The sequence below is a fragment of the Saccopteryx leptura genome, chromosome 1 (assembly GCF_036850995.1).
Source record: "Saccopteryx leptura isolate mSacLep1 chromosome 1, mSacLep1_pri_phased_curated, whole genome shotgun sequence".
Lineage (NCBI taxonomy): Eukaryota > Metazoa > Chordata > Mammalia > Chiroptera > Emballonuridae > Saccopteryx > Saccopteryx leptura.
The window spans coordinates 9,909,541-9,934,949 of NC_089503.1; the positions used below are offsets into that span (position 1 = coordinate 9,909,541).

The 25,409-nt window shown below is 49.4% G+C and overlaps 1 protein-coding gene, 1 long non-coding RNA gene and 8 other non-coding genes across 12 annotated transcripts; 9 read left to right on the forward strand and 1 right to left on the reverse strand.

Annotated features, from left to right (window-relative positions):
• Positions 1-28: 28 nt before the first annotated feature.
• On the reverse strand, positions 29-17,729 carry SLC3A2 (solute carrier family 3 member 2). The gene is made up of 10 exons (XM_066360213.1): positions 17,438-17,729; positions 7,373-7,807; positions 6,716-6,889; positions 5,495-5,589; positions 2,637-2,705; positions 2,483-2,541; positions 2,135-2,318; positions 1,878-2,021; positions 654-737; positions 29-534 (listed from the first exon to the last, which is right to left on the reverse strand). Exons 1-10 carry the CDS (start codon positions 17,547-17,549, stop codon positions 169-171), a joined length of 1,722 nt encoding a protein of 573 aa, XP_066216310.1. The 5' UTR covers positions 17,550-17,729; the 3' UTR covers positions 29-168.
• A 186-nt stretch (positions 17,730-17,915) lies between these two features.
• LOC136388294 (uncharacterized) lies at positions 17,916-21,254 on the forward strand. 3 transcript variants are annotated; one of them, XR_010748181.1, is made up of 12 exons: positions 17,916-17,987; positions 18,309-18,359; positions 18,604-18,690; positions 18,908-18,958; positions 19,295-19,330; positions 19,496-19,544; positions 19,821-19,864; positions 20,053-20,087; positions 20,301-20,337; positions 20,659-20,705; positions 20,942-20,978; positions 21,135-21,254. It is a non-coding gene; the product is annotated as an uncharacterized lncRNA (long non-coding RNA). The 3 variants fall into 3 exon arrangements; XR_010748182.1 differs by lacking the exon at positions 17,916-17,987 and adding an exon at positions 19,630-19,709 and having other exon boundaries at positions 18,001-18,359; XR_010748180.1 differs by lacking the exon at positions 17,916-17,987 and having other exon boundaries at positions 18,008-18,359.
• On the forward strand, positions 18,430-18,499 carry LOC136389770 (small nucleolar RNA SNORD26). Its single transcript, XR_010748344.1, has one exon. It is a non-coding gene; the product is annotated as a small nucleolar RNA SNORD26 (small nucleolar RNA).
• LOC136389769 (small nucleolar RNA SNORD27) lies at positions 18,762-18,833 on the forward strand. The gene has a single exon (XR_010748343.1). It is a non-coding gene; the product is annotated as a small nucleolar RNA SNORD27 (small nucleolar RNA).
• Positions 19,152-19,228, forward strand: LOC136389768 (small nucleolar RNA SNORD28). Its single transcript, XR_010748342.1, has one exon. It is a non-coding gene; the product is annotated as a small nucleolar RNA SNORD28 (small nucleolar RNA).
• Positions 19,587-19,713, forward strand: LOC136389779 (small nucleolar RNA SNORD22). Its single transcript, XR_010748352.1, has one exon. It is a non-coding gene; the product is annotated as a small nucleolar RNA SNORD22 (small nucleolar RNA).
• On the forward strand, positions 19,906-19,972 carry LOC136389765 (small nucleolar RNA SNORD29). The gene has a single exon (XR_010748339.1). It is a non-coding gene; the product is annotated as a small nucleolar RNA SNORD29 (small nucleolar RNA).
• Positions 20,157-20,226, forward strand: LOC136389771 (small nucleolar RNA SNORD30). The gene has a single exon (XR_010748345.1). It is a non-coding gene; the product is annotated as a small nucleolar RNA SNORD30 (small nucleolar RNA).
• Positions 20,413-20,481, forward strand: LOC136389772 (small nucleolar RNA SNORD31). Its single transcript, XR_010748346.1, has one exon. It is a non-coding gene; the product is annotated as a small nucleolar RNA SNORD31 (small nucleolar RNA).
• Positions 20,747-20,872, forward strand: LOC136389778 (small nucleolar RNA SNORD22). Its single transcript, XR_010748351.1, has one exon. It is a non-coding gene; the product is annotated as a small nucleolar RNA SNORD22 (small nucleolar RNA).
• Positions 21,255-25,409: the final 4,155 nt, after the last annotated feature.

Here is a 25,409-nt window from a genome sequence, read left to right on the forward strand (position 1 = left end):
TAACAGAGGGGTGGACGAAGACAAGACCTCACCAGGCAGGAGTGACTTTTATTGGAAGCCAGAAAACACCCTATTGGGGGTTCATCTATAACCTATGACAGTAAAAAACAAAGAGAACCCAGAACCCGAAGGGCCTGGGGAGTGGAGGGGCAGGGTGGCGGGTCCCGGTCAGGCCACGTGGGGGAAGCGAAGCAGCAGCCCCTCGTGGGGCTGTAGTCTCAGGTGCTCCAGCTCAAGAGAGGCGCCTTCCTTACGGCCCGGCTGGGTGCTGAGCTCCAGGGTAGCCCTGGCAGGCAGGCTGGTGCTGGAGGGCAGGTCAGGGACCCCCAACATGGCAGACTGACCTACATCCCCAAAATTGAGCACTACCAAAAAACGATCATTCTGGTCCCACTGGCGGATGTAGGAGAAGGAGTCCGGCTCGGAGGAGGAGAGGACCTGGAAGTCACCATGCAGCAGGGAGCGCTCCTTACTCCGATGGAGGCTCAGCAGCCGGAACAGGGAGAGGAGGGAGCCGGTGTCCTTATTCTGGCCCTGCAGAGGAAGACACCCGCAGGAAGAGATGAAGAGCTCCCCGGGGCCCGGGGCGCAAACTCCTCCAAGCCACCTGGCCACCGTTGGCTGGTCCGGCCCTGCCCGCCCACAGCCCTCACCTGCACAGTCATGTTGGCGCTCACAGATCCTGTGCTGTTGACAGAGCTGAGTTCATCCCACAGCATGACTGGGGCCTTCATAGGCTGAAAAGCAGGGAAACAGGGCTGGGAAAAGGCCTGGGCCCTGCCCCCTGGCTCCTCCCCTTGTGCCCACCTCACCAAGGCACAGCTTCCCACACTCACACCTAACTCCTACTGGACAAGCAGCAAGGCAGGCTCCCAGCTCAGGTCGCAGCCACACCGTCCCCTCAGCCTGCAGGGCTCTTCTCGCAGACAGCCCCACACAGGCGGCCTCACTTCCCTCTAGGCCCTGCTCAATTGTCTCACAGGGTTTCTGGTGGCCCCTCAATATAAAACATGACCACAGCCCCTATTCCCTGACCCCGCACAATGTTTCCTTTCGCATCGTGCCCATCAGCACCTGGCACCTTTATCACACCTGCTGATCGCCTCATTTCACCACCTCCAGTCCCTCTGGACACTGCTGAATCCTCCCTGCACGGCACACAGGACTTAATACGACTAGGTGGAATAAATCAGTGGCTGGTTCTATAGACATCAGCTCAGATGTCAACCTGCAAGCTCATGGCTAGAGCCAAGCGAGTGCTAAGCAGCCAGAACAGGGAGAAGGAGCCGGGGTCCTTATTCTGGCCCTGCAGAGGAAGACACCGCAGGAAGGCATGAAGAGCTCCCCGGGGTGCAAACTCCTCCAAGCCACCTGGCCACCGTTGGCTGGTCCGGCCCTGCCCGCCCACAGTCCTCACCTGCATAGCCATGTTGGCTCTCAGTGCTCATGGTCTTACCCCTATCCGACACTCACTGCCATGTACTTCTCTCACCCATCTGGCTCCCCCACTAAACTAGGAGTTCCTAGGAGGCGCAGCGCCTAGCTCAGAGTGTCCACTGTCCAATGAATGAATGAATGAATGAATGAATGAATGAGTGAATGAGTGATGGCTACCATACTGAACACATACTCGGTACCAGGCATTGCATTTTAAAGTAAACCAGCATTTAATCCTAACTACACTGCAAGAAATACAGTGTCATAGAAGAGATGACCAGAGAGTGAAACAGCTTGCCAAGGCTACCAACTAGGTGATTAGGAATCAAACACAGTTCCACCCTAAAGTTCACGTCTGCCTGTCCGCCAACATCCACAGAACCATCACGATGGAGGAACACACCCTCCCCGACTCTGCTGGGGAAGGCAGCACGGAATACCTGTCCAGGAAGGGCCGCTGCCGTGAGACCAATCTCATCCCCAGAGCTGAACACGGGGGTCCCGGGCAGGGTGAAGAGCAGCAGCTGGTAGAGTCGGAGGAGGTGGGCTGGCACGAAGGAAGACAGCAGGCCCGCCTGAGACAACTGGAGGGATGGGCACACTGGTGAGCCCCAATGCCCATGCCGCCCTACCTCCCAACACCCCTCTTCTCCAAAACCCAACCTGCCCCGGCCCTCGCCCACCCTGTGCTACTCACACTCCAGCTGCACCAGTGCTCGTCAGTGACGTTATTCCAATACTGTGTAACTAGGAACTTCATATGCTTCCCTGTGCTGTCAGAGGCTGACAGGTAGGAGCTAGTCAACAACAGGTCCTTGGTGTGTCGGAGGAGGTTCAAGATCTGCTGAAGGTTGGAGGATTCGGTCCCTGCAATCAAGACCCTGCAAAGAGCAGAGCAGGGGTCAAGGTTGGTACAGGATAAAAAAGGAAGAACGGAAGGGAAAAAGACCTTTAAATTAGGAACTCCTTCCTTCCCCGGGTCTAGCACTCCACTGAGGGGTCGCCACGTGGAGTGAAGTTGGGGATAAAAGGGTCTGGCACTCACTTATCTTCACTGAAGCTCTTGGTGATGTTCTGCCACTCAGACAAGAATAGAGATGCATCCTAGAAGGCAAGAACCAGAGTCAACTCCTACTGGGCCCTGGCGAATCCCGCTGTTCTCATCCAGGCTCTGCCTCTCACGTGCAAAGCCAGCTTACCGTCACACTGTCCATATCCCGAACCTGGAACCCATCCACGCCAGCTTGCAGCCAAAAACTCAGAGCATCCTATGAGGAAGGGGAGCAGAAGACCAGAGGAAAACTATTAGCACTCCGAGGCAAAGGCTCAGAAAACTCCAGCCCATACGAAACCGTGCCTGCCATGTACTTCCCCATAACCTTGGGAGTCCCTTAAACGAGAACCTTAAATTAAATGGTCTCATTTTCCCATCTCTATTTTTTTTTGAGAGAGAGAAAAACAGGGACATCAATCTGTTCCTGTATATGCCCCGACCAGAGATCAAACCAGCAACCTGTGTGGCAGGACAGCGCTCTAACCAACTGAGCCATCCAGCCAGGGCCCCACCTCTATTACAAATGTTCAGCCCTTGGTCCCCTCTCATTCTAACCTATCACTGATGTTCTTAGCGATAGAGCATTTCCCTTCTCTACTCCTACCCACGTCAAAACACGCGCCTTCACCTTTGACAACCACAGAAAAGTGTGTCCATAACCATAACTTCATTTAATACTTGGCATGTGTGGAATGCCGGGATACCCATTTTAGAGATGCAGAAACAGTCTCAGAGGAGGAAGGAGGCACGCCCAAGGCACAATCAGAGAGCAGCAGGCACAGGACCGCAGGCTAGTCAAGATCCCAAGACAAAAGTACTGACTCCTCCCCCAGTGTCAGAGGCCTGGGGCGGGGAGGTTTACAAGCCAGTCAGAGCAAAGCAAAGGAGAGTAGAATGCAAAGTATACCCCCGGGGCATTCTAGAGGAAGATTTGAAAAGAGCCAGCTCTGAGCAGCAGGCCCAGGCCTGAAGCCCTGAGGTTTGCAGCACAGAGAACACCAGGCCCCATTCCAACTGCCCCGTTTCCCTCTCCTCCTCTCTGCTCCATGTGCGCTCTCCTCTCGTCTCCACTTTCACCTGAGGCTAGTACTTTTCATGTCAAATTTCCCTTACCAATAATAATTTTTAAGGTTGTTGTCCCGGCATCATTTTTTTTAATCGATTGATTATAGAGAGGGAGATAAAAACATTGTTTTGTTGTTCCATCTATCTATGCATTGGTTGATTCACTGGTTATTCAATGACCTGATCCAGGACAGAATCTGCAACCTTAGCATATCGGAACAACGCTCCCAACTGAGCCAACCAGCCAAGTTTTCCCTTTATCAATAACATCCCCCCCAAAGTGAGAAGCGGGGAGGGGGGGGAACGGACACAGACAGACAGACTCCGCATTTGCCTGACCGGGATCCACCCGGCACGCCCACCAGGGAGCGATGCTCGGCTCCTCTGGGGTGTTGATCAGCTACAACCAGAGCCATTCTAGCACCTGAGGCAGAGGCCATGGTGCCATCCTCAGCGCCCGGGCCAACTTTGCTCCAATGGAGCCTTGGCTGCAGGAGGGGAAGAGAGAGAGGAGGGAGAGGGGAAAGGGTGGAGAAGCAGATGGGCGTTTCTCCTGTGTGCCCTGATTGCACCCAGGACTTCCACAGCCAGGCCGACGCTCTACCACTGAGCTAACCGGCCAGGGCTATCAATAACTTTTAAGGGGTCCTCCAGTAATTCACTAACTGGTGAACTGGATGACCCCCAGGGTCCTCCAGAAATGTCGGGAGTGTAGGATTCTACCACAGAATCAGGGCAGCCAGCAGTATCAGGATCTGCGCCCACTTTTGTTCTACACGTTCTGAACTGGTCAGTGTCCTGGAACACAGGCATTAGGAGCTTGGGTGACATACAACGCCCCACTCCTAGCCTGCTGGATACAGAGCTTGAACCTATACCTTCAGAGAAGTCAGATTAGAGAAATAATCCTACTTGGACCATAAATCCCAGGCACATTGAGTCCTCTGAACCTTAGCATTCTCATTTACAGTTTGGGGGTATTGATAGGGACCTTGTGTAGGTATGCAGGGGATTAGAATACATATACAAAATACCTTGCATAGTCCCAGACACACAGGAAAACCTCAGTGCTTACAATTTCAGACCGGGCTGTTCTCCAAAGCACATCAAACAAGAACTGGGAAACCAGTCAGGACAGATTCCCACTGAGCAAGGGTTTCCTCTCCCCAAAGGAAGAAAACTCAAACCCAGTTTAACATCTGAGAAGCTGCCTTCCTGGCAGTCACCATCAGAGTCAAGGAAACAAGAAAAATGAGCAGGTCCTAGCCGGATAAATTAGTTGGTTAGAGTGTCATCCCAATATGCCAAGATTGCAGATCCCAAGTCAAGGTACATACAAGAATCAACCAATGGCCTGACCAGGTGGTGGCACAGTGGATAGAGTGTCGGACTGGGATGCAGAGGACCCAGGTTCGAGATCCCAAGGTCGCCAGCTTGAGCGCAGGCTCATTTGGTTTGAGCAAAGCTCACCAGCTTGGACCCAAGGTCGCTGGCTCAAGTAAGGGGTTACTCGGTCTGCTGTAGCCCCACGGTCAAAGCACATGTGAGAAAGCAATCAATGAACAACTAAGGTGTCTCAATGAAAAACTAATGATTGATGCTTCTCATCTCTCCCCGTTCCTGTCTGTCTGTCCCTATCTATCCCTCTCTCTGACTCTGCAAAAAAATTAAAAAAAAATAAAAAGAATCAACCAATGAATGCATAAGTAAGTGGAACAACAAATTGATGTTTCTCTCTCCCTCCCCCTTCTTCTCTCTAAAATAAAAAGAGCAGCAGCAAAAACAAGGGTGCACTGCTGGGGAGGAGTGTGTCTGCTTGGCTCCAAAGAGCAAGGGCCCGTCAGCAGGAGCAGCACTAGGGTTACAGAGCTTGCAGTGAAAGGACCCACAAAGGCCTTGCACCTGGCTGCCACCTGCCATCAGCACCAGCACACTTACCTTCATCTTGGTATCCACAGTGTTCATCTGAATGGGGAGGAACCACGAGTTCTGGCCCCTGTAGTTTGGAGTGAGGTCCAGAATGACCCGGATACCTAGAACAACGGAGGAAGAGGCCACTGTGAGAAAGATTTTGGGGTGAAGAGAAAGGAAATCAGCAAATACAAGTCAGTAGCCAATAAAGTATTTCCTTTGTATTACTTGGTACAAAAGCTTAGATTTGGTCCAGGCCAGAAAGCTCGGTTGGTTAGAGCACAATCCCAAAGCACAAAGGTTGCCAGTTTGATCCCCAGTCAGGGAACACACAGGAACAGATAGATCTATGTTCCTGTCTGTCCGTCTCTCTCCTTTCCTCGCTCGCTAAAATCAATAAAAACTTTTTAAAAAGGGCTTAGATTTGAACCCTGGCAAATCTCAGTTCACTGAAACAGAAATGACCAAGGAGGGGCCTTTAAACCTAATAAGACATGTTTAACAGTGTTACTTAGAGAAGGCTAAGTTATGGAGCTCTGGACTCCCGATCCCCAAAGTGAACACTTTTAAAGTATTAATAGATTTTATCTAGACCCCCCCCCCCCCAAGAAACCACTTGGCCCTGGCTGGCTGGCTCAGCAGTAGAGCATCCGCCCAGCATGTGGAAGTCCCAGATTTGATTCCTGGTCAGGGTACATAGGAGAAGTGAGTACCTACCCCTCCACCCCTCCTCTTCCCCCTTCTCTCTCTCTCTCCTACTCCCACAGCCATGGTTCAAATGGTTTGAGGGAGTTGGCCCCAGGCACTGAGGATGGCTCCATGGCCTTGCCTCAGGCACTAAAATAGCTCGGTTGCCAAGCAACAGGGCAACAGCCCCAGATGGGCAGAGCATGGGCGTGAGGGTTGCTGGGGTACATGCCCGAGTCTGCCTCCCAATTCTTACTTAATTTTTTAAAAATAGAAAGAAACCACTCTTAAGTTTAAAAGCCACCAATTTAGTAAAATCCTGCGTTCTGAAAATAATAGACCTGAATGAAGCCCAGAAGTAAAATGATTGCACAGTGAGTAGGAAGTCTCTGAACCACTTGACAAATCCATTTTAGGCTGAAGCCTAACAAACCTCCTTCAAACATGCCCGAGGAAAACTCAGAGCCAGTCAGGAGTAAACCTGACAAAAGTCCTATCCTGCCTCCCTCTGTCCAGAAAACCAAGCTAGGAAAGCTGCTCCCTCTCCAACAGGACACCCACTTTTTTTCTTGGCCAATTGCAGGAGGCTGTCAAAATCTTCCTTGGAGCCAAAAGTGGGGTCGATCTGTTCCAAGTCGGTCCTGTCGATGTCATCTTTCTGGTTCTTGTGAATTGGGCCCAGCACAAAGCCCTTCACCTTCAGGGTGCTCAGGTAATCGAGCTTCTCCTTTAGGCCTGAAATAGAGAAAAGCGTTAAAAGTGAGGCCGGTGTGTGGGGGGGGGGGCGATCTCCTCTCTCGGAGACTGTGTGGAGGCTGAGGCTGGATCAGGAGACGCTGATGTAAGGAGGCTCGCACATTGCTTTAGAAACTGGCCGTGACTGGCTCTGGGCGCCACAAGAGGAAGGGCAGATGCTGAGTCAACTACCTTCGTGAAGGAGAAGGGAGGGGGAGGGGAGAGGGAGAGGGAGGGGAGGGGAGAGGGAGAGGGAGAGGGAGGGGACAGGGAGAGGGAGAGGGAGGGGAGGGGAGGGGAGGGGAGGGGGAGGGGGAAATTCTTCAAAGAAAAGAAGGAGAAGCTACATCCCGGGGAGCGGAGCGGCAGTCGCTACTGGGTGGGGTGGAGAACCGTCCGAGTCAATTCGGGTAAGGAGTCTAAGCCGGTGACCAGTTAAACCAAGGCGGTGCGGGGTGAGGGGTGGGGTTGCATCGCCCTCACCTGCTAGGTCGCCCTGGTCGCGGCCCAGGAATGCCTGAAGGTCGCCGATGCGGTAGAGGGCGCCCTTGTGCCACCAGTGTTGCGTGGGCAGCTCGCGGCAGCGCGGCGCCTGCACGATGATGACCACGGCGCCCGCCAGCATGCCCAGCCAGCCGAGCCAGAAGAGCAGAAGCAGCGCCCAGCGGGTGCGCACCCAGCCGGGGCTGCCCGCCACCTTCAGCAGCTCTTCTTTAGACAGGCCCGTGAACTTGGCCGCCGCCACCTCCGCTTCGTCGTCGGCCACCTTGATCTTCACCAGACCGTTCTTCTCCGAGCCGCCCGCCATGACCGCGGACACGGCCGCCTCCGACGCCGCGTTCATCGGCTGCTTCTCGGGTTCCAACTCGTTCAGCTCCACTTCCTTCATGTCGGACTCGGTGCCCTGGCTCATGGTGCCTGCGGAACCGGCAACACGACGCGGTCTGTGATCGGGTGGTGGCTGGATACCGGTTTCGACCTCCCGGCCCCAGAACGGTCTTCCTGGCTTGTGACTCCGTGTAGCTCGGAGACCGAGTCGGCCGCGGGGCGGGGCGGCGCGACATCGGGGAATTGGGCGGGGAGTCCCGCCCCGGCCCGCCCCCGTCTGCCCCTTAAAGTGGAAACTCCAGGGTTGCTCTTTCTGGGACGCTCGGGTGGGCGGGGTAAGGGGTAAGAGTGTCGAGAACAGGCTTCCAACGGCTACGTGGGCCAATTCCTCATATCGAACCCGTCTACCCTCAACGTTCCTGCAAGCCGGACGCTAAGAAGACACCTTAGCACGGAGCCATCTTTAGGTGGACCGAGTCTGTGATTTTCACCTGCCCTGAGTTCCCACTGGTCACCCCATCCACCTGAAACTGGATACAGAAAGGTGATATCCGGCTCCATGGGAGTCCCCAGGATCCTCTTCGGAGGCCACACCATCCTCCATATTTGCCCCTGCCCCAGGGCTCAGGCCACAAAGCCACCTGCAGCTCAGAGTCAGCCAAATTCAGCTTCTACCCTTTTCCCACCTGGCCTTGTCTTCTTAGGCCTCCGGGCCTTAGCCAGACCTCTGTTTCCCCCACAGGGCTTACTCCCACTCCTTCAAAGCTCATCTTGAGTTCAGTTAATACATGAGGCGGCAATTATTTATGGACCGCCCACTACAATACTTTGCTTTATTAACTTTATTGAATTAACTCTAATCCAGTCTTCTCCATGTCGTTTTACAATAGCTGTTTGGACAGGAAAGTTGCTGACACTCCATCTTACCCTCCCCTCCCCCTCCCCCAGTTTCTGGCGCCAGGATGTCAGGCAGCTAGGAATTTGACAACCAAGAGACTGATAGGCAACCTCTGGGCTGTAGCAAACATTCCAGGGCTCAGTTAGAGGCATCCACCTTTTTCCTACAACAGATCAGAAGGTGCCATGGTCAGACTCTTCCCTACCTTGCACGTCCTCCCACAGATTATCCTAATCTCCCCAGGTGCCAGGGTTCCCTTACCTCCCCACCATTTAACTATGCTAGGCCTTTGAAGCAGCTGGTGCTGCGGAGGTCTGGAAGACCACCCAAATTCCCTCCACAGAGGTCCCTGAATTGACGGCAAGTGGGGCAGGGTGAGAAGGTTCACAGCAGGGACTGCTAGACAGCAGCACCAAGAGCTCCCCACACTCGGGAACTTCCTGTCCCTGAGCACTGCCAGCTGGGTTATTTTCAGAGAGGAGCGAAAGGAAGTACTTTCTCCCTCTCTTCCCTGGGCTGGAAGCCAAGATGGCTGTGTATTTGGAAGAAGGCAGAAGCCAAGATCTGAAGAAACAGTAGACAAAGGGTACGAAAGGAGAGCCAAAGGTGTGAAAGGCTCATCCTCTGCCATCCCCTTCTTCATCCCAAAGCCCATACCCCACCCCACGCCCTGAGAAAGCCAGAACCAATTCCTAAAGGGAGGCAGGCAGGTGGGTAGAGGTTGGAGTTCAGACCAGTGTTTAATGATGATAAGAAGTCCGAGGTGCCCTGAGCATGCAGTGGAGTGCCAACCAGGGCCTCTGCACAGACTTTACCCCTAGCACGAGTTCAAAGTCAGACACTGAGGTCAGAAGCTGTCCTTTAGGCGGTCCAACATAACACCCCCCAGAATGCAGTATCTCATTCACAGTTCCCCTGGCTCAGTAGATAAAGCCAATCCCTTTTGCATGCGATGAAGCGAACCTCCTGTTTATCACCCACCACACCTGCCACAGGGACTGCCCTCCAGCCACATCAGCCTTCGAACACCTGCCAGCCTCACAACAGCCTTTTCCAGGCTTCTGCCTCTCTGTTCCGGCCATTCCCTCTGTGCTTTGCCCTTCCTCTCGGCCACTCTACCTCATAAGCGCCTATTCATTCAAGACTCAGCTCAAATGACAGCTTTTCTCAACTCCCCCAAAAGAATTACCGTGTCAGACATGCATAAAAGTTGCCTTTTCGATTCCCGGTCAGGGCACACCACAGGAACAGCTCATTGTTCCTGACTCTTTCTCTGTCTCTCTCTTTTTCTCTCTCTGTCCCCCTTCCTCTCTTTCACTAAAAGCAATAAATCTGGTGTGAATGAATCAACATTAGACCTGACTGTTGTCAGACCCTCAAAAAAAGAATTACCTTCCATCCATTGTGTACCTACCTCTGCTACAATTCATATCCTGTTTATTTTCTCTCTCTCTCTCTTTTTTTTTTTTTTTTTACTATTTTTCATTCTTATTCATCTCCCATTTATTACATTTCCTTGTCTGAGTGTCTGTTCACACTTCAAGACAAGGAGCAGGGACCTTGTGCTGTTTGTCAGTGAACCTGCCTGCTCAGAGGTAGCAGAGAGCACGCACTTGTTTGATCAATTAGTGGATGAACTATATCATTCAAACCCAAATAATTCCCTCGTAGACACAATTCAACAAAAGTACCATGTGAAGATAAAGAGAGAAAAATTAAAAGGAATTTTAACAATATTGTACCTTTTAAAGATGAAGCTGTTCATAGAGGAAAAAACAAGACTTATAATTTGTCAACCAAAATAAAAGTACTAAATGTGGGCAAAGGGGAGGACATAAAAGCAACTAAAGAAAGAGGACAGAGGGTGGCTAGAGTGCCTTAGATCCTACAATGTATGTTAATAAATATAAATTTTAATATTTAGCCCTGGCTGGATAGCTTGGTTGGTTAGAGCATTGGCCCGAAGTGCAAAGGTTGCTGGTTCGATCCCTGATCAGGGCACATACAGGAACAGCTCAATGTTCCTCTCTCTCCCTGTCTCTCTAACCATTCCTCTCTCACTGAAATCAATAAATAAAAATTTTTTAAAATAAAATATTTGCCCTGGCCAGTTTGCTCAGTGATAGAGCATCAGCCTGGCATGTGAAAGTTCCAGGTTTGATTTCCATTCAGGCATCCACTTCTCTACTCCTCCCCCTTCCCTTCTCTCTCTCTCCCTCCCGTAGCCATGGCTCATTCAAGCAAGTTAGCCCTGGGTGCTGAGGATGGCACCATGGCCTCGCCTCAGGCGTTGAAATAGCTCAGTTGCCAAGTAACGGAGCAGCAGCCACAGATGGACAGAGCTTGCCCTGTTGGGGGCTTGCCAAGTGGATACCGGTCAGGGTGCATGCAGGAGTCTGTCTCTCTGCCTGCCTGCTTCTCACTTAATAAAAATAAACAAATAATTAAAATAACAGAAACTTAATATAGGAATGCAAAGTGTATAATTTGTCAAAAAAGAACTTAGCCTTTAAGAGAAGCTGAGACAAAGCAAAGAATAAAAGCAGTTCCACAGTTCAGAGGCCAATAAGGACCACGTGAGACCACGAGCCCTCAGTATTCCACACCCTCAGGCCGGCAGATGGAGAAGCTCTGAAATGCAGAAGGCCAAATGTACAGAGAAAGTTCTCTCTAATCCCGTTGCAAAAAGTCATGTCACGTGTTTCCCAACAGAGGACGATTCCTTGATCTTGGCTGAAAGGTAAGGACGTTATTTTTCCCCCAAAGTGTAAAAAAGGATTTCCGAAGAGAGCAAAGACGGGGAGGTTAGTTAGAAACTTAGGAGACTATCTCTGTCCAACAGACGCTGCAGCTCTGCCAAAGCCCAGGGCAGTCTCCCAAAGACCCAGAAAAAAAGCATCCAGGCTCTGCTTCTCAAGTACCCATCAGCCTTGAGCAGTTTAGCCGTCTGAAAAATCGCTGTTGGCTGAAGTTAAGAAACTCAGTATTTGGAAGTCAAAGAGCAGCTCTGATGAGAGCCCAGGAGCCAGTCCCGCCCAAAGGGGCTGGTTCGGCAGCTGTTACTGAAAGAACTGATGTCCGAACAATGTTGTTATTCCAAGTCCTGCAGAAGGGACACTGGCTGCTAAAGAAGAGTTGTCTTAGGGAAGGATGAGGAATGTGAGGGGGGAGAAAAGCCAGAAAGATAAAAAGAAATGCAACCAAAGCAATCTCTTAGGAAAAGAGAATAAACGCACCATCTGAAAAGTATCAGGTACTCAAATAAATTGGATAAAGGCATCCAAGATGGCTAAGTGCTACCAGAGCTTTTCAATACTGCAATCCCACAGTCACATAATGAGAAGTTGGGATCTCTGATTTCAATACGGGATCTTAGATTTCCTGAACATGAAGTCTCCCTTCATTCCCTGGCTGCAAGTAACTCCGTATTAACCCCACCCACATCTGCCCCTGCTCCATTCTCTTTCAGGTCTATTATAGGAAGTCTTCTTAGGGCCTGCATATAGAGAGGGTAGAGAATTTATCAGATATTATGTGGTAAAAACTGGTATCGTTCTTGATCTTGGGCAAAAAAAATATATATAAACCTACAATTAAGATTCCTGCCTGGCCTGACCAGGCGGTGGCGCAGTGGATAGAACACTGGACTGGGATATGAAGGACTCAGGTTTGAGGTTGCCAGCTTGAGCACAGGCTCATCTGGTTTGAGCAAAGCTCACCAGCCTGGATCTAAGGTCGCTGGCTCGAGCAAGGGGTTACTCGGTCTGCTGTAGCCCCACGGTCAAGGCACATATGAGAAAGCAATCAGTGAACAACTAAGGTGTCACAACAAAAAACTAATGATTGATGCTTCTCATCTCTCTCTGTTCCTGCCTGTCTGTCCCTATCTATCCCTCTTTCTGATTCTCTATGTCTCTGTAAAAAAAAAAAAAGATTCCTGCCTGACCAGGTGGTGGTGCAGTGGATAGAGTGTCGGACTGGGACACCCAGGACCCAGGTTCCAAACCTCAAGATTGCTGGCTTGAGTACAGGCTCATCTGGCTTGAGTGCAGGTTCACTGGTTTGGGAGTGGGATCACAGACATGACCCATGGTCACTGGCTTGAAACCCAAGGTTGCTGGCTTGAGCAAGGGGGTCACTCGCTCTGCTGTGCCGGTCAAGGCACATATGAGAAAGCAATCAGTGAACAACTAAGGAGCCACAACCAAGAACTAATGTTTCTCATCTCCCTTCCTGTCTGTCTGTTCCTATCTGTCCCTCTCTCTGTCTCTATCACACAAAAAAAGATTCCTAACAGGTCTTGCTTCATAAATTTCACTCAAGGCGACAAAGGCAGCCTGAAAACTGTTCCTTATAAAATTCCACTTTGTGCCCTGGCCGGTTGGCTCAGTGGTAGAGCGTCGGCCTGGCGTGCAAAAGTCTCGGGTTCGATTTCTGGCCAGGGCACACAGGAGAAACGCCCATCTGCTTCTCCACCCCTCCCCCTCTCCTTCCTCTCTGTCTCTCTCTTCCCCTCCCGCAGTGAGACTCCATTGGAGCAGGGATGGCCCAGGCACTGGGGATGGCTCCTTAGCCTCTGCCCCAGGCGCTGGAGTGGCTCTGGTCGCAACAGAGCAATGCCCCGGAGGGGCAGAGCATCGCCCCCTGGTGGGCAGAGCTTCGCCCCCTGGTGGGCGTGCCAGGTGGATCCCCATCGGGCGCATGCGGGAGTCTGTCTGACTGTCTCTCCCCGTTTCCAGCTTCAGAAAAATACAAAAAAAAAAAATTCCGCTTTGTGTGTGTGTGACAGAGACACAGAGAGAAAGACAGGAACATCTATCTGTTCCTGTATGTGCCCTGACCAAGGACCAAACCAGCAGCCTCTGCATCAGGATGATGCTCTAGCCAACTGAGCTGTCTTGCCAGAGCTCAGGGAAATCTTTCCCAGTTTTATATTAACCATTACCTGCAACCCACATTTCAAGAATTATATCCATACACTTCCTTTCGTTTCTAGCTCCAAGCCTGTGCTCAAATTATTTAACTGAAATTTCCTCCCTGGGTCTACCTTGAAAGGTAAATAGACCCAGGGAGGAAATTTCAGTTAAATAATTTGAGCACAGGCTTGAAGCTAGAAACAAAAGGAGTCAAAATTCCCATTCCCACCTACAGCCTTGCTAGCTTTGTCTGCCTACTCTAGGACTTCTGGATCTTCCATAGTTTATCTGTTCCCTTTTCTATACATTTTGTTATTACTTTTCAATCATGTACTTGATTGAATAAGCACTTAACTATTGGAGCCCTGCCAGGGAGCTCAGTTAGAGCATGGTCCTTATATGCCAAAGTTGTTGGTTTGAATCCTGGTCAGGGCACATAAAAGAATCAACCAATATCCTGATCAGGCGGTGGCACAGTGGATAGAGCATCAGACTGGGATGCAGAGGACCCAGGTTCGAGACCCCGAGGTCGCCAGCTTGAGCGCGGGCTCATCTGGTTTGAGCAAAATCCCACCAGCTTGAACCCAAGGTTGCTGGCTCCAGCAAGGGGTTACTCACTCTGCTGAAGGCTGGCGGTCAAGGCACATATGAGAAAGCAATCAATGAACAACTAAGGTGTTGCAACGCGCAATGAAAAACTAATGATTGATGCTTCTCATCTCTCTCCGTTCCTGTCTGTCTGTCCCTGTCTATCCTTCTCTCTGTCTCTGTAAAAAAATAAAAAATTTTAAAAATTAAAAAAAAAAGAATCAACCAATAAATGCATAAATAGGTAGAACAAATTGATGTTTCTCTCTCTCTAAGATCAATCAATACACAAAAAAAATTTTTAAAGCACTTAACAGCTCTGGCCAGGCGGCTCAATGGATAAAGCATTCTCCCATTGCACTGAGGCCGCAGGTTCAATCCCCGGTCAGGGCACACATGAGAACCAATCACTGAGTGCACAATTAAATGGAACAACTAAGTAGCACAACAATTTGATGCTTCTCTGTCTTCCTTTCTCCCTTCCTCTCTCTCTTTCTCTCATCTCTCTCTCCTCTGCTCTCCCTTTCTCTCTCCTTTCTTCTCTGTCTCAAATCCACGGGGGGGAAATTTTTTTTAAAGGCACTTAATAGTTACTGAGCAAATTAATTTACCGCAGTCCACAATACCTGGAATTTTCTCAATATTGTATAGTGTCACTTGTTATGTTGCCCTGGAACACATGGGGACCACACGGCTTTCAAAGGAGCAAAAACTGATTCTTGGTAGAGGAAGGGTATAGGGATCCTAACAGTGAAGACCAGGATGTGATCTCTGGTTCTCATAAGAAACTGCAAGCAGCCTGACCAGGTGGTGGCGCAGTGGATGGAGCGTTGGACTGGGATGCCGAGGACCCTGGTTCGAGACCCCAAGGTCACCAGCTTGAGCACGGGCTCATCTGGTTTGAGCAAAAGCTCACCAGCTTGGACCCAAGGTCACTGGCTCGAGCAAGGGGTTACTCGGTCTGCTGAAGGCCCACGGTCAAGGCACATATGAGAAAGCAATCAATGAACAACTAAGGTGTCACAATGCACAATGAAAAACTAATGATTGATGCTTCTCATCTCTCTCCATTCCTGTCTGTCTGTCCCTGTCTATCCTTCTCTCTGACTCTGTCTCTGTAAAAAAAAAAAAAAAAAAAAAAAAGAGCCTGACCTGTGGTGGCGCAGTGGATAAAGCGTCGACCTGGAAATGCTGAGGTCGCAGGTTTGAAACCCTGGGCTTGCCTGGTCAAGGCACATATGGGAATTGATGCTTCCAGCTCCTCCCCCCCTTCTCTCTCTCTCTCTCTCCTCTCTAAAAAAATGAATAAATAAATAATATTAAAAAAAAAAAAAGAAAAAGAAACTGCAAGCAGCAACAGCTCCCCCAACCTATGGGCTGCGTGCCCTAGGACCAGCTCCCTTGTGTATCTGGGCTAGCCTTGGTCCCCCGGCATTTCTAGGTCAGCCGCCCAGAAGACTCTTCTTTTGGGTATAGGCTAGCTAGCTCAGCAAGTTGACATCACCACACTGATGTAATGGTTGATGTGATATTAGCCCCATGCTGCTACTGTCCCTAAGCCCAACATCTATCCGCGCCGGTACTGCTAGGGAGGATACAGAAGACATCAGAATTCAGGAGAGGAGACATCATGATTCGGAAGACTGAGGAGACTTCAGAACTGAGGATTCATTAGACTTGAGATGAGGACTGAGGAGACTGGGGGGAGGTGGACATCAGAAACAGAAATAACAGCTGTTGCATTAGGAACAGAAGCAGCAGAGATAAAGCAGCAAATAAAACATTGAGGAATATAGCACCTTGCCTCCGGCTCCTAGTACTTTCTTTCACCTTAGGGATCACACTACCTAAGTCACCCCTTGTAGACCCCTTGTAGGTGTGCTCCAACAAACGGGCAGCAAGAAAACCTCAGATATCAAACAGGTTTCTGGTCCTCTGTGGGCCACAGTACATAAGAAGATATACAGTATACAAGTGGTACGAACATTTTATGGAGGGATGGATTAGAGGGGAAATGTCTTTTTACAGCTCCTGTGGAGAGACAATAATGAAAAAAGATTGAGGAACAGTAAGTAACCAGGGATCATTTCACTTGCTTCCTATGTATTTGCTCTGGGACAATCTTGAGAACCATGTGTGTGATGGCAATAAAGCAAAGTGGTAAAAAGGGCAGGCTCTGGAATCAGACTGCCCTGGATTTGAACCTTGGCTCTTCTATTTCTTAGCTGGGTAACACCAAGCGAGCCACTTAACGTGTCTACGTCTCAGGTTCCGCACTTATAACATTACCTTCATACCTTCCTCCTAGGGTTGTATATCAAGTGAGGTTGTACAGAAGAGCACATACAACAAGCAGTTGTAAGTGCTTATAAAACGTGCATGTAGGCCCTGGCAGGGTAGCTCAGTTAGACCACTGTCCCAATAGCCAAGGTTGCAGGTTTGATCAGGTCAGGGTGCAGATAATTATCAACCAATGAGCCTGACCAGGCGGTGGCGCAGTGGACAGAGCGTTAGACTGGGATGCGGAGGACCCAGGTTCCTGACCTCAAGGTCGCCAGCTTGAGCGCGGGCTCATCTGGTTTGAGCAAAGCCCACCAGCTTGGACCCAAGGTTGCTGGCTCGAGCAAAGGGTTACTCGGTCTGCTGAAGGCCCGCTGACAAGGCACATATGAGAAAGCAATCAATGAACAACTAAGGTGTCGCAACGAAAAACTGATGATTGATGCTTCTCATCTCTCTCCATTCTTGTCTGTCCCTATCTATCCCTCTCTCTGACTCTGTCTCTGTAAAAAAAAATTTTTTAAATCAACCAATGAATGCATAAATTAGTGGAATAACAAAGCAATGTTTCTCTCTTCCTCTCTAAAATCCACAAATTTAAAAATAAAATAAAACAAAACGTGCACGTACATTAGGTTTTACCACAAAAGACTGATGAGCTAATGCTGGCAGGTATCAGTAACAAGACTGTAACCACCTTGACAATCAGGCGGGAGGCAGCTGTGCAAGAGCATAGCCCTGGGGTCCCTCATCTATCAATATAAAAGGTGGCGTAGTTGCACCTACCTCTTGGGATTTGGGAGGACTAATCAATTCATGCAGCGTGCTTAAAACGGTGCTCCTAAAGCTAGCCGATCTACAAGCCAAGATCCTAGCAAAGTCAGACCAGACCTGCAGGGCACTGGTGGCCAGTCAGGAAAAATCAGACCGTGCCCTAAGACTCAAGCGGAGCTCCTACGGCCAGACTCACTTCCCCAAATGAATCCATGCAAGGGACCTCCAGCTGAGCTCAGCCCAGCCCAGCCCGGGGCTCAGTACCTGAGTCGCCTCCCGCGCTGGCATCCTGAGCACCTGGCCCGGATTGCGCGCTGGGCGGCTGGCACGAAACTGAGACGACATCAGTGGAGGGTTCAGGAGGTTCGGGATCCATGGAGGCGGACCCTGTATGGGGTTAAGGGTGCGTGTGGGCAAAGGGAGCTCAGGAAAGGGTGTCAGGCAGACGGCTGTAACCCAAACGGAGCATCAACCCGGAATCGGCTAGAAGCCGCCCCAGGCCTCAATGCTCCAGTCCCACCAGCAGCAAGAGGTAGAGAACCTGCCGCAGTGCCGCAGCGCCCCAGTGCCGCACCGCAGTAGGCGTGCCCGCTCACTGCTCTAAGGCGCATGCGCGCCCTTTTCGCGCCGCTTGGGGCGCGCACTCACATCTCCCTTGCCGGGAACACTCTACCCACAATTCCCAAGGTTCGCACAGGCTCTCGTAATGCGCGTGCGCCCAACACAGTCCCGCCCTCGAATCCCGTGGGCCTCTGCGAAATAGTATTTAAGTGTCTCGTAGTGGTTTTTAGGCCTCGTTTTTCGTTTGCTCCAGGTAGGTACGTTTTGCCTTTGAAAAAGTGATGATCGCACGTGCGGGGCGGCCATGTGTCGCACCCGTTTGATTGGAGGGGAATGGGACGGCTTGGCCATGGCCTCCAGGCCTCGAAGCTGCTGCAGGGCTTTGTAAAGGACAAAGTGGTGATGGCGGGCGGTGCCGGCGGCCCTCTCTGTGATGAGAACCTTTTCACAGACCTGTTCTGAATTCCGTGAGGATAAGAAACTCTGAGACTGGCCTTGCACAGCCAATGCAGTCCTTCCGGATAACAGGGTTTGCGAAATATCCAGTGCTGACCTAATGTCCTCTTGTCTTCAGGGTTCAGGCGCACATTTGAACGCTAAAGAACCTGAAACGTCTCTTGTTAGAGTAAGTGCTTAAGGCCATTCTTTATGGCCGATCCTCCGTTGTTGAGTGTATGGAAGTCCTATGGCATGTGCTACGGAGATGATAAAAATTGAACTCTCTCTTTCTGATGGGTTAGTGGAGAACTGTAAATTCTGAGTAGCACCACCCACAGCAAACGTTTGGGGGGTTGGTTTTGTTTTTTTAATTCTGAAGTGTTAAGGCACTAACACGCAAAGTATAAAAGAGTGCTTTTCATTTTTTTCAGATGTGGTTTAGTTCAAAAGAGCTTACGGGGTGGATGATGAGACAAAACCTGTCCCTTTGCAAATCTGCCATTACACTGATGCTCCAGGTGGGTATACGATGCTTAAGCAGTTACAGGTAGGGGCACAGTGTCTAGATGGGCATCTAGTTGGGCTGGCCACTCCATGATGAACGTAAAATGACAAGCATATGACTGATCATAAAAGTGATGTCATCATACTCCTGAGAAGTGGGCCAAGAATATTAAAGGCATTGTTTGAATGGCATTGCTGGGTTCACGTACTACCTCCCTTTTCTGTCCGTAGCATCCCATCACCAATACTGAAGAATTCAGCTGTCTCCCAGAGTGACTGCAGGTAAACGGTTCAAATGGGGGTTTGGGATATCTCTCCAGTGTTCCCCACAACCAGGAGAACAAATTGGCCAATGGAGCAGTGTTGCTTTTTTTGCTCCATCCAAATTTGTTTTTCCTGGGGAGGGAGAGAACAACCAGTAGTACTGTTGGTTCTTGAGGGTGTGAATTTTTCTTGCCCTCACCCACATGTCACTGTCAGATGATTTGAATTGTTACGCTGATGCTCTGTGAGGTGTGACAGGTAAAATAGCATGTTAGAGTTCTGATGGCAGTTTCTGTTAAAAACAAAATTCTCCTTCCGTTCTAATATTTTTAAGTAATGTTTGCTCTTTTACAGGTTGTCCTGATGATGATCTAGTCAGCTACTTTACTGGTAAGTTCCTTCCAGTATTGTGATAAATTAACATGTGAACCCATTATCCAAACGATGACTTAGCAACATGGGAGGTTTAGTTACCAGAGCTCTGATAGACTCATATAGCTTTCTGGTGTCTTTTGTTCCTGGTAGTGATGTTTCTTTATCTCTTTCCTCTCCTAGATGCCCGTTGGTCTGCCCAGGGTTGAACTTGTGGATGGAGTCGGAAGTGGTGAGTGTCTGTAACTTAGTTGTAGCTTGCTCCACTTTTCAGTGCCAGTGAGGAGAGCAAGCATCCTGTCTTATCCCTGTTCTAGCCCCAGAGCCAGTCATGGTGAACCCACTGGGGCTAACAGGGAGAGAGGATGAGAACTTGTTCTACAAGGAACTGTCTGAGGTGCCACAAATACCTATAGATAGTATTAGTTTTTCTTGACCTATCCATTAACCGTAGCTAGAGTATCTTTGGTTGTAATAGATACTCTGCTAATTACATGATCTCATTTAGGAGCATTTGGGTCCATACTACTGAGAAGCTGCCAGAGATAAAAGGTTAGTTCATTAATGTCAGGCTTATGCCACCAAGTAGTCAGTTTCTATGATGAAGCAAACTAGCTCACTATGACTTAAATAATGAAAACATTTGAACACCTGAGAAACTGGAGAACACAAAAGTGGAAGGGATACTGACCAAGTTACGGGATTTTTACCAGCTACAGCTTTGCTTTGTCTTTACCTAGGTAGTATTACCAGGAACCAGCTTGTCTGCTCAAAGGTGAGTGATTGCCCTGTGTTGGTGCCTGCAGCATGCACGCTGGGTAGAAAAATACCTTTGTAGGCCTATACATATGATGACTTACCTAGAATCTCGTTCGGCTGATGACTTGCTGTTGAGACTCGGAAATCTGATTTTCTAGGAACTGGCTTGGGCAGGGACAACGTCTAGTGCAGAAAGGACACATTGCTGACTAGGTTTTATTTGTTTCAGGTCTGACACCTTACCTGGAGCCCAAGAGTGATTATAGGTAAGTCTTGACAGCACTCAGTTTGTGGCTGCTACATAAAATTTGCCACGATTTTGTGTGTGGCACTTTAGATTACTCACCAGTGATGAGTTGAATACCGCCCCAGTCTGATTAGTGTGACTGAAAGGTATTTTCTGAGCTGTGAGCTAGCCTTAGCGTGAAAAATGACAGTGGACAGTGGATTGGGAAGGCTGTTGAGCCAGTAGGAAGTTCTTAGGAATACCTCGTTTCTGTAAAGATGTGCGTGTGCAGGTGTGCCTTCCCTCCAAGCAGCAGCGTTCCCAGGACTGCAAGGCTTAGTTCCCAATCATTCCTTTGCAGGGAAAGTGCGGGCCGTTTTTCTGCTTGGCTTTTGTCAGAAGTTAGAGGTGAGTAACTTCAGATGTAAAATGTGAGCCTAGTTAAAATTTCCCAGTGAGGAAACATTCACATGTCTTACCTCCTGTCCTGGTCCCAGAGCCTGTAAAGGTGAACCCACTGGGCCGGGCTGGGGGAGAAGAGGAAGGATTGTTCCAGAAGGAACTGTCTGAGGGATCATAAGGTTTCTAAACATGGGAAAGAAGTTTTAAGTCACTTGTTGAAAAGTCGTGCATTTTTTTTCCAGTTCTAAGGAAGAATAAAGCCATGTGCACATAAAATGGGTAGGTATCTGCTCACTTGTTGCTGTTTAGTGTTTAAATTGCTGCCATAACAGAAGAGCTAGAGGTGTAACCAGTTTAAAGGTTAGCCCCTTACAAACTCATAGTGCACATTCTTTCCCATCAAGTGAGAAAACTCATTTTTCTTTTTCTTTGTAGGACTCCAGCTCTTGGAAGATGTCAAAGGAGTTTTCATCCAATTTCTTATACAATCTAGCTGTTCAAATTTGTATATAACTGTTTTGGTCTTTATAAATAAAATATTTGTTGAGCTCTTCACTGTGATTGATGTGTTTGAGTGAGTCTGGTTGTTGACCTAACAAGGATGCAATCTCTAGGGCAGGGATCCCCAAACTTTTTACACAGGGGGCCAGTTCACTGTCCCTCTACTGTTGGAGGGCCAGACTATAAAAAAAACTATGGGCCCTGGCCGGTTGGCTCAGTGGTAGAGCATCAGCCTGGCATGCTGGAGTCCCAGGTTCGATTTCCGGCCAGGGCACACAGGAGAAGCGCCCATCTGCTTCTCCACCCCTCCCCCTCTCCTTCCTCTCTGTCTCTCTCTTCCCCTCCCGCAGCCAGGGTTCCATTGGAGCAGAGTTGGCATGAACAAATCCCTATGCACACTGCACATACCTTATTTTAAAGTAAAACAAAATGAGAACAAATATTTAAAGAACAAGTTTAAATCAACAAACTGACCAGTATTGCAATGGGAACTATGGGCCTGCTTTCAGCTAATGAGATGGTCAATGTCCAGTTCCATATTTGTCACTGCTAACCATAACAAGTGATATGATGTGCTTCCGGAACCATGATGTGTGCATCCCATATCACTGGAAGTACTGGACTTGAGCGCCGCCGCCACAGTACTCTCACCACCAATGAAAGAGGTGTCCCTTCCAGAAGTGTGGAGGGGGCAGATAAATGGCCTCAGGGGCCGCATGCGGCCTGCGGGCCATAGTTGGGGACCCCTGCTCTAGGGCATCTGGTAGCTGCTCAGGTAAATGCTTGTTGAATGAATAGTGTGATTGCCACCTGACCAGGCGGTGGTAAAAAAAATAGTATGATTGCCATTGACCATCCACCCTGAGCTCCATATACCCTTACATCTGAGCTCATGTAAATGGTTCTTTGAGAAGCCTGTTTCCACACATACCCACCATTTTAAAATCTTTTTTTTGCTTTTTGTTTTGCCCTGGGCAAGTAGGCTTTGGGGATGAATTAAGGGCAGTGTGGCACACAGTGTGGTGGTGGGGGGTCTAGTGAGGTCAGTAATTCTTGGTCTTGAAAGCCATTATGTAGTCTTATACCTTGAGGATCAGATCAGTCTGCACACTGACTCCCACACGCCAGGAAGTATTTTTTTTTTAGTGATTAGAGGGGAGGCAGAGACAGACTCCCCATGCACTCCAACTGGGATCCACCAGGGGTGATGCTCAACCCATCTGGGGTCGGTCTTCGCTTCATTGCAACCAGAGCCATTTTTTTAGCAACTGAGACAGGCCATGGGAGCCATCCTCAGTGCCCAGGGCCAACTCACTCTAATTGAGCCATGGCTGCAGGAGTTGAGAAGAGAGAAGTGAGGGGGAGGGGTGGTGAAGCAGATGGTCACTTCTGTGTGCCCTGACCAGGAATCAAACCCAGGACATCCACATACTGGACTGATACTCTAACATTGGGCCACCAGGAAATTTTTTTTAAGATCTTGCTTAACATGACCTGTGGGGGCACAGGCGTCCCCAAACTATGGCCTATGGGCCACATGCGGCCCCCTGAGGCCATTTATACAGCCCCTCACCGCACTTCTGGAAGGGGCACCTCTTTCATTGGTGGTCAGTGAGAGGAGCACTGAATGTGGCGGCCCTCCAACGGTCTGAGGGACAGTGAACTGGCCCCCTGTGTAAAAAGTTTGGGGACCCCTGGAAGCGTCAACCTGGAGTGCTGAGGTCTCCAGTTCAAATCTCAATCCTTGTGCTTGCCTGAGCAAGGTGATGCTTCCCGTTCGCCCCTCCCCGTACCTCTCCCTCTCTAAAATCAAGTGAAATATTAAAAACAAAAAACTAATACAACCCTGAGGATGGTAGGGTTTCTGAAAGTGGATCAAATAAGAAAAGACCCATAGCAGGACCCTGGGGGAAGAGTGGGGGGATAGCAGAGGAGAAACCAGGAAAGTCACTGCAGGCAGTGGGAGACCCGCAGATCAGGAAACCAGGGGAAAACCAGCACACGTGCCTGAGGAATGGTGTGTCAAAGCGGCAGAGATCAGAACAGACCAAATGACTGCCAGCAGGTGTGGAGCATTAGCTACAATCCAGTGCCTCCTCTCCCCTCACCATGAGAGGCATGTGCCAGAAGCATCCTTGGGTAGAGGAGGAAACTGAGGCACAGAAAAGATAAGCAAATTGCCCATTGTCACAGAGTTAGAATAGCAGGAAGGAGAGGGTCAATTGTTGAAGTCCCAGGCCAGATAGCTCAGTTGGTTAGAAGATTGTGCCAATATGCCATGAATCCCCAGAAATCAACCAATGAATGCAAAAATAAGTGGAACAACAAATAGATGTCTCTCTCTCTCTCCCTTTTCTCTCTAAAAATCAATTTTTAAAAATTTAAATGTACCCATAGAAAGAATATTCTTCCCATGCCTGATCAGGCAGTGGCACAGTGGATAGTGTTGGAATGGGACGCAGAAGACCCAGGTTCGAGACCCCGAGGTCGCCAGCTTGAGCGTGGGCTCATGTGGTTTCAGCATAGCTCACCAGCTTGAGTCAAGGTCGCCAGCTTAAGCAAGGGGCCACTCGGTCTGCTGTAGCCCCTGGTCAAGGCACATATGAGAAAACAATGAACAACTAAGGTGCCACAACAAAGAATTAATGCTTCTCATCTCTCTCCCTTCCTGCCAAATAGATCTTACACTTTTGGAGGTCAATAGTCCAAAATGGGTCTCACTGTGTCAGTAGGGCTGCATGCCTTTCTGGAAGTTCTTTTTTTGTTTTTATTTTTTGTTGTTGTTGTTTTTGTGGCAGAGACAGAGAGAGTCAGAGAGAGGGACAGATAGGGACAGACAAACAGGAAGGGAGAGAGATGAGAAACATCAAATCTTCGTTGAGGCTCCTTAGTTGTTCATTGATTGATTTCTCATATGTGCCTTGACTGTGGGACTACAGCAGACCAAGTGACACTTTGCTCGAGCCAGCGACCTTGGGCTCAAGCTGGTGAGCTTTGCTCAAACCAGATGAGCCTGTGCTCAAACTGGTGACCTTGGGGTCTCGAACCTGGGTCCTCCACATCCCAGTCCAATGCTCTATCTACTGCGCCACTGCCTGGTCAAGGCCTTTCTAGAAGTTCTAAGTGAAAATAATCTCCTTGGCTTTTCCAGCTTCCAGAGGCCACTGGGCATACCTCCTGCCATCTTCAGAGCCAGCAATGGCTCATCAAATTTTTTTCATGCTGCATCGCTCTGATACTGAGTCTGCTGCCTCCTCTAATTCCTATTATAAGGCTCTTTGTGATGACACCAGTGACCCACCAGATAATCAAGGGTAATCTCTCCTCAAAATCCTTAATCATATCTGCAAAGTACTTTTTTCCTTGTAAGGTAACACATTCAGAGGTTCTAAGACTTAGAACAGGCCCTGGCTGGTTTGCTTAGTGGCTAGAGTGTAGGCACAGCGTGCAGACATCCTAGGTTCAATACCTGGTCAGGGCACAGAGGAGTGACCATCTGCTTCTCTTCCTCTCCCTCTCCCCCTTCTCTCTCTCTTCTCTCAATTAGTTCGAGCATTGGCCCTCAGACAGGGGTTGCCCCGTGGATCCCAGTTGGGGAGCACGCAGGAGCCTATCTCCCCTCTTCTCACTTAGAAAAAAAAGAATTAGAACATAGGCACCTTTGTGGAGGGCATTATTCTGCGGATCACAACCCCTTAATTTAGCCCAGGGGTCTCAAACTCGCAGCCCGCAGGCCGCATGCGGCCCGCCGAACAATGTTGTACTGATTTTTTTTTTGTTTTCAACTGCAGTGAGAAAAGTGTTGCGTAACAGTTGCCTTTTGTAGACCTAGTGCGGCCCGCAGAACGGCTGTGATCTTGCTCTGCGGCCCACATGCTGAGTTGAATTTGAGACCCCTGACCCTTCCTGGAGACTCTGGTTCTACTGCTTCTATTTATTAACGTCAGGGACACAGTGCTGAGAACCTTGACATTGTTCTCTAAAATCATGAATTATCAGAAACTTTGCTAGTTGAAAATAATGAACTAAAGTGAGGGAACTATGAGTTGATACTTCTTGTTCCTCCCCTCTCTGTCTCTCTCTCCCCTCTGTAAAATCAATCAATACAGTAAAATCTTTTTTAAATTATTATTTTTTAAAAAAGAAAGAAAAGGGCCAGGCCTCTTCTTCCAGCCCAGCTGCAGCACTTTAGTTAGGGAGGTTTCCAAC